Source organism: Bolinopsis microptera, chromosome 11, assembly GCF_026151205.1.
Source record: "Bolinopsis microptera isolate Bmic1 chromosome 11, MBARI_Bmic_1.0, whole genome shotgun sequence".
Classification (NCBI taxonomy): Eukaryota; Metazoa; Ctenophora; class Tentaculata; order Lobata; family Bolinopsidae; genus Bolinopsis; species Bolinopsis microptera.
In genome coordinates, this window is record NC_087082.1 from 16,637,233 (window position 1) to 16,645,021 (window position 7,789).

General features: G+C 40.9%; 1 protein-coding gene across 1 annotated transcript; it reads left to right on the forward strand.

Moving 5' to 3' along the window:
• Positions 1-4,355: 4,355 nt before the first annotated feature.
• Positions 4,356-7,295, forward strand: LOC134823689 (uncharacterized). Its single transcript, XM_063835222.1, has 2 exons — positions 4,356-4,581; positions 6,055-7,295. Exons 1-2 carry the CDS (start codon positions 4,356-4,358, stop codon positions 7,293-7,295), a joined length of 1,467 nt encoding a protein of 488 aa, XP_063691292.1.
• The last annotated feature ends 494 nt before the right edge of the window (positions 7,296-7,789 follow it).

The following is a 7,789-nucleotide window of genomic DNA, read 5'->3' on the forward strand; positions in this document are numbered from 1 at the left end:
ATAGGAGAAGTTATTTGTATCAGAAACGGCTAAGTCTTGCAGGGAGAGGCTAGGTACTATTGCACTCAAGTCAAAGCACGATGATATGACTTACTGACTGACTTAAGTCGGCTTCTTGGTCCGAGCAGCTACAATTCCTCGCCACACGTCGCGGTCAAGCATAACAGATCTTATCTCTTCAACACAGGAAAGGCTGGTGTCCTTCTTTAGCATGTCCAGAAACGTAAGGTGGGGCCTCCCCGGTCTCCTGTATCCATGCTGAGGGTCCCAGAACAGAAGTTGGTTTGCCAGAAGGTCGTCATGCCTGGCTACATGTCCAGACAGTCTCATTCTTCTGGAGGCTATCATCGCTGATGGCTTGGGGATGTTGCCGTATAAATCACTGTTGTTGATGATTTGTGGCCAACGTATGTTCAAGGCCATCCGGAACATTCTAGTGTAACATCCATTAATCCGCTTAGTCATGGATTGGCTTATCGTCCAAGCTTCAGAGCCGTACAGGAGTACGGACTCAACCGTTGCTCGAAAGACACGGATCTTTAAGTCCCTGCGCATTCCAGACTTCCAGGTTGTCTTTAACTGATGACAGGCCCCCCATGCCTTTGCTTTCCTAACATCAAAGTCCTTCTCCGCACTCATGATATGAAGAATATGATCATGGACGAGTCCTTTTGGGATGACATCGAGTACGTGCTCCACATATTTAATCTTCCAGTTGAAATGGTAAGGATGGCAGACGGTCACATTAACCCTGTTCTAGGATATCTTTACAACAGGTTTCTCCTCATTCAGGAGGCTTGAACTAAAGACACTTTGATCAAAGATCCCCACAAGAAGGACATTTTAGCGTGTTGAGTGATAGATTGGAGTTTGCTCATGTTCCAGTACATTCAGTGGCTTGCTTACTTAACCCCACATTCATTAATTATCCTGTATTCCAAGATAGTGGTGAGTAATAATTATAGAATTTCCTACAATACAATAAATTTGTGAATCAAAACTTGTTTAGTTGCAAATACTAGATACTCTAGTTTTTAAGCATAAACTGAAGATTAACAAGTTAACATAAACAAATATTTGATTTTATGGTATTCATATAATTACATGCATAATTTTTTTCAGGTTTAGGAGCGTTCGTAAACTTCTCAGGCTTCCGGAAGCGGCCACACTTCATCAACTCGATAACTATCGCCTCAATTATGATAAGGAAGGCGTGAAGCCTTATCTATTGCCAGACTCTGACCCAATGAAGCTACTCAACCCCCAGGTATATTGGAGATAATTCTCCACGCCAGAACGTTTTCAATTAAAAAAGTTGGCAGATATAGTCTTTGCCATCTTGAGCGCATCTTCGTTATGCGAAACAAACTTCAGAGATTATGAGTATGTTTTAAATAAAAGGAGGCTTAGGCTAAAGCTTAAGCTTGCTGAGAAACTAGAATGGGGGAACTTCGCCATGTTTTACAGCTATTTCATGTTATTTAGAAAATACGACACGAGTACTTGAAAAAGTTTATAGCTCATATGAACAGGATTGGTAAAGCAAATGTTTTCGTATGAACCACATCAGCCAGCCATAAATAGTCAGCTAGATTTGTGCCACTGAAATCAGGGCGAAGTTACCCTGCAATATGGGGTAACTTCGCCATTCTGAAACTATACCATATTCGGTGCTAAGCACCATACCACTCGAAACTCAATTATTTTTCCTTGATATGCCTGCCAATTTTACTTATCTAGCTCTAGCCTGCGTGTTACAATGGGCAATTTGGTCGCCGGGGTAACATCGCCATGCTGCGGGTAACATCGCCGGGATAAAGTAGAAATGTAGTCGAACTTCGCCAATAGTCAATACACGTGCGTGACTTCGCCAGCCGCGCGCGAATTTCGCGCCAAACTTCGCCGAACAGATAAGGTTAGAAGAGGGTAACTTCGCCACACACAAATTTGAAAACTTTATAATATCAGTTGTGTGCATCATGGCTAACTAAATTCGCCCTTAAATGAACAGGACAAATGCTAATGATGTCACACAGAATTTATTAAGGATATAATTGTAAAATATGGGAAATATGCAAGCGGGAAGTTTTTTAGTTTTAGCCACTTTATTGCATTATTTCATGTTGCCTGAGGTTAATTAACATAGTAAACGTTTATTTTTGAATAGGAATACCTTTATAACCATTTGTTCAACACAATACTATACACAAACTCGATCTCCTAACAATTCAAAACAGTAAAATGATTATTTGAAAAATAGTGACGAAGTTCCCCGACACGGCGATTTTACCCCAATTTACATCTGGGTCCCTACCCTCGCACAAGATTATTCTCAATTTTCTTGTTGTGTCCACAACTACTCCAATAAGCACATTAAAATGTCATTATTGGAGTAGATAAACACTAGTTTTTTATTACAACAGTTTCTAAATAATTATATATTACAAACAGTTTCTTAATATTTATATATTATGACTGTTAATTTATTATCTTAACAATTGTGTTTCTCTTCGACTACTACCTCAAATAAAACTATGATAATACTAAACGAACATTGAAAGTACTCCACTGACTTTAAAAAAGTTTAATTTTTTTTCCGAAAAAGGCTGTACTCTATAGGGCCTGTACGGTACGTACCTTTAAAAAGTGCTGTACCGTACGTACTTTAAGCCGGGTACCGTACGTACTTCTCATTATAGGGGGGGGGGGGGGGGGGGGAGCAATAATAATCCAAACCACTCTCCTCAATTTTTTCAGGAGGAATGTGGCGACCTTGTTTGCCCTGTCCAGAGCTCCCAGGGTTAAAAGACAATTGCTGGTAATCTTATCTCATTAAAAACGGCCTGAGGATAAATCCGAATCTCTTCCTCCTGGGGTGGGACGGGGACTTTGATCTATCAGACAGCATCGTTGGGACTCTCATTGCAAACAAAGATGTGTATCACAGACGTTGCAATGTGCAACATTCGTTAACAACCCTAAAAAGAAAGATAGCAAAAATGCACAGGTACACCTCGAACAGTTCCATTTTGCTCCCTGTGTCCCCTGATAACACAATACGTGTTATCTCCACCTTCGGAGGTGACGCGGCACTGATAGGGTTAAAAGACAATTGCTGGTAATCTTATCTCATTAAAAAAGGCCTGAGGATAACTCCGAATCTCTTCCTCCTGGGGTGGGACGGGAACTTTGATCTATAAGACAGCATCGTTGGGACCCTCAATGCAAACGAAGCTGTGTATCACAGACGTTGCAACGTGCAACATTCGTTAACAACCCTTAATTTAAAAATAAAGATAGCAAAAATGCACACACCTGTTAAGAGGCGCAAGGGAAAATCGATGGGGATCACGTCGCTTCTTCCATCAAAAGCTGATAATTCACAGAAAGCAAGTGAATCAACCCCGGTGAGAATTGGGGCCTCTTCCTCCCCGGCCTCAGTTTTGAGCCTAAAATCACCGTCTATAAACTCGAATAATTCCGCTGCTTTACTATCAATAACTGCCCTACACTGTACACAAGATGATTTATATCATTGAGGAGAGTGATCGCATTATTTTTAGTTCAGAACATGCTGTTGATATGTTTTCTTGCTCAGTTAAGCAACTATGCATCGGCTTGGAAAAGATAAAATCTCAACTGTTACCCTGCTCAGAGTTCACAATCTTAAAACTGTTAAAAACCCACTGCAGCGAACATTTAACGGTTGTGTCAAATGCTAATGGAAAAAAAGGTTTATTTTTCTCAACAGAAAACTATTTGACGGTCTAGCCCAACTTCATTTCAGTGAAGAAACCTTGGATGACACAGTTAATGAGGTTACAAATGAGGCACTTGCCATGGAGAATGAGGTTTTTGGTACCTTTAACAATGAAATTATCCGCAACCAATCTCCCGCTGATGATCTTATAGAACTTGTAAACCTACTCTTGTATGGACAACCTGTTAGTAAAGGAGAATTTGCATACATTGCTCTTAGTATTGCGAGTGTAATTCAATACAACATGATGAAAAGGATAAAAAATCAGGTAAATATTATCATTAACAGGAAAAGGAAGAATATTTTTGGAAATGAGTAAACACTCAACCCTAAAGATATAGGTAATTCAATATATTCAAATTCCATCATGTCAATGCATGAAGGTCCATTAGCCAAGACAAGTGACAGTAACACATTTTAAAATTATATCTGAATTACACAACGATAATAAGAAAAACAAAACTCTCATCTTATTTGTGCGCAAAGCTATCGAAAACGCTAAGTATAGAAAGGGTATGCGAAGTACAGAACCTGCACCATAATATACATTAGAAATTGCTGCTATAACAGCGTCCTTTAAACTATATTTCTCACTATGCAAGGAATCGAATGTGAATATACTAACGAAATTGTCATGGAAGGAATCAGAGCCATGTTGAGCGATTTAGAAGCTCAATTCACTTTCAAACAGAAACATCGGCTGAGGCCTAAAGCTTGCACAAAATGCGGCACAATACGAACTTTTGAACATCTTGGTAAATTTACCATCGGAAACTTCTTGGAGCTATTCAGCGAGCTGGAAATCTCTGTTCCGATATCAGGTGTGGAGGGTCTCTTATTAGAATTTAATTTCTGGTATTGCAAATCAGGGGGCATCTCAAAATTTTCAAAATTAAACTCTCACAGGATTTGTTATTTATCATTACTATTCACGGCATAGTTGTTACGGACGTCCTGGACGAACTTTAAAAAGGTGCCGAACTGGACGAATTTTTTAACGAAATAGACGAAGTTTAACCGAACTATGAGTGAGATGTTGCATTTCAGGCAACATAGAGGTCTCTTGAGTAGGCCAGAGGTTGCCAAGTTCCATAATCATCTTGTTCAGCCAGGTCACGAGCGCCAGTGCCTGCGAAACAAATTGGAGCCAGTTTGAATATGTGTACTCAAAAAGGAGAAATAAACTAAAAACAGAAAAGGCCAGAAAGCTGGTTTACGTTCACTCCAACTTAAAGCTTCTGAACGACATAGCTAGCGAATCAGCAATCTGGACAGAGAGCACTAGTGCTGGCACTAAGATCACTAAGATCACATATGCTATAGATTATTTAGATAACAATGATAAGTTGCGAGCTGTTGCTATAATTGATGCTTAATTGTAATCTGTGAACCAGCTCTGTTTATATTGAAGTACTAGTCATGATCTGTTGTTGATCTAGTTTTTTTTTCAATACAAGTATGTATAACTATCTAACTGTATCATTTGTTTACAAGTGTAATAGTGATCGCACCTAAGCCATTCATTATAAAATCAAAACATATGCCAAGAAAATTTACGCAACGAATTTTCACGAATTTTCACGAATTTTCACGAATTTTTAAAAGGTGCCGAACTGGACGAACTTTTCGCATTTTTTCGACGAACTTAACAACTATGATTCACGGGTATTTATTCGAACATTTTTTCAGGCCATATCATGCTGGTTGCAGAAAATTCCAATAAGGTAGTGACCTTCAAAAGCTACTCCAGAATGTGTAGTTTATGTGCCAGGAGGGGGTTGAAGCAACACAAAGGCAAGTGCAACAACTCGTCCAATCACTCTACTAATATATAGTACAATGTTAAGTATGATTTATCAAAACTAATTAACAAACTTTCCTTTGTTCGCTCTCCAGTCAAAAAATGACTTAGATCTTGGTTACGAATAGTTGAAGATCATATCTTCAACTAATATTTATATCTGATATGAATATTCTGGAAAAGTTGTTCCAAAACGTACGCACGAAGATAGATGACAGCCGAATTCATGATACATGGAGACATCTGGATGCTGCGAATCGCTTTACAATTAAAAATGTTTGGGAAAACACAGGGAATGCTTCGGTAATCTCACACATTATGATATAAATATGTTTACAGATATTATATATTTTAAATTTTTGACTGCGTTATATAATGTCAATAACCGAGATGTTTGAAAGCGCAAGTATATGATTATGACAATAGAATTTCACACATTAGTAGAAATTCAATTATATTATATTTCTCTCGTGTTATAATACATCTTTTACAGGTGACCTAAAGTCTAAGGTTCCGAGAAGCATTGAGTACATCAAGGATGACACACCGATACCAACTCTGAAGCTGTTTATGGACGATAGCTGTCTGACGACCGCACGTGCAGAGGATATGCAAACGTTACTCAATGTGTTTCAGAAGTACGTGGACTGGTCCAGATTTAAGTTAAAGTCCTCCAAGTCCAGAGCACTGGTGTTGAAGAAGGGAGTGGCTGTGAGGTGGGTTGAGGAGGTAGTGGTAGGACAGGAGGAGGTGGAGAGAGAAGAGGTGTGTTTGCAGTTGGGTGGTGAGGTGATTCCGAATGTGTCAGAGAAGCCGATAAAATTCCTTGGGAGATGGATAAGAGTGGAAGGAAATGACAAATCAGTCATCGACTCAACCAAGGTCGACCTTAACACTTTTCTTCGGAGACTCGATGAAAGTTCCCTTACTGGACTCCAGAAGTGCTGGGGATATCAGTACATGGTCCTTCCAAAACTGAAGTGGCCTCTTGCCATCTATGATATTCCGATCACAACAGTTACCAGATGGGAACAGAATACCAATAGTTTCCTCAGGAAGTGGTTAGGGGTGGGGCACACTCTGAGTGGTCTTTGTCTGTTCAGTCAATCATCCAGTGTGGCCTTACCGGTGAGCAGTTTGACAGATACATGGAAGATAGAGAAGTGTCGACTGTTGCAATCCTATCAGACATCTAAGGATGACCTGATTAAAGCAGTCCAGCCCCAAGTTCGTTCTGGTAGAGTTTGGAGGCCTGAGACAGAACTGGAAGAGGCCAGAAGAGATTTGGTCTGTGAATCGGTGCGAGGGATGGTGCAACCTCAAAAAAGAGTTGGCATCGGTTTTGGTGACTGGAAAAAACCTTGGGAGAGGATGGATGAACGGGAAAGAGAGAGGGAGGTTATGCTGAGAGTGAAGGAGAACATTGAAAGAGAGAGGGAGGTGCAAGTAGGTTCTCTGGAGATGCAGAGCAGGTGGGGTGAGTGGAGAGAGCTCGTAATGAAGACGGATTTGAGCTGGCATACACTTTTTAAGTATGGTGACTCACTTATTGGGTTCATGCTAAGTGCAGTGTACGGCACCCTCTTAACCCCCTCTATGGTTTCCAAGTGGAGTGAAGATGAGGATGGGAAGTGCAAGTTATGTGAGGAGAGGATGGGCACCATTCAGCACATTTTGGCTGGGTGTAAGGTGGCCCTTAGTCAAGGTATAGATGGCGGCACGACAAGGTTCTGAAGCAGATCTCTGAACAGGTTGTCTTCCATTGTGATCGCCGAGTGAACACTTATAAGAACAAGGCCGGCGATGGAAGGCAGTTCATTGATTTTGTTCCTGCTGGGAAAAGAAAAGCAGGTACAGATGACCGGAAGGAGAGTCGTGGTTTTGGGATCCTGAGTGGGTATCGGGATTGGATAGTGCTGTCAGACCTTGAGGGGCAGCTTAAGTTTCCCAGTGAGATTGTGGAAACACGGTTGAGGCCGGACCTTGTGATATTCTCAAGGTCGGCAAAGACAGTTATTTGGTGGGAGCTAACAGTACCATCTGAAGAGCGGATCGCTGAATCGCACGAGTACAAGCTCGACCGATACAGCGGTCTGCAGGCTGAGATTCAGGCGAAAGGTTGGTGCTGTTATAATGCCGCAGTCGAAGTTGGAGCTAGGGGAGTGGTTGCGCAGAGTTTGGAGAGAGCTGCGAGGAGGATTGGTTTTAGGGGAAGAGAGCTGAAGAAG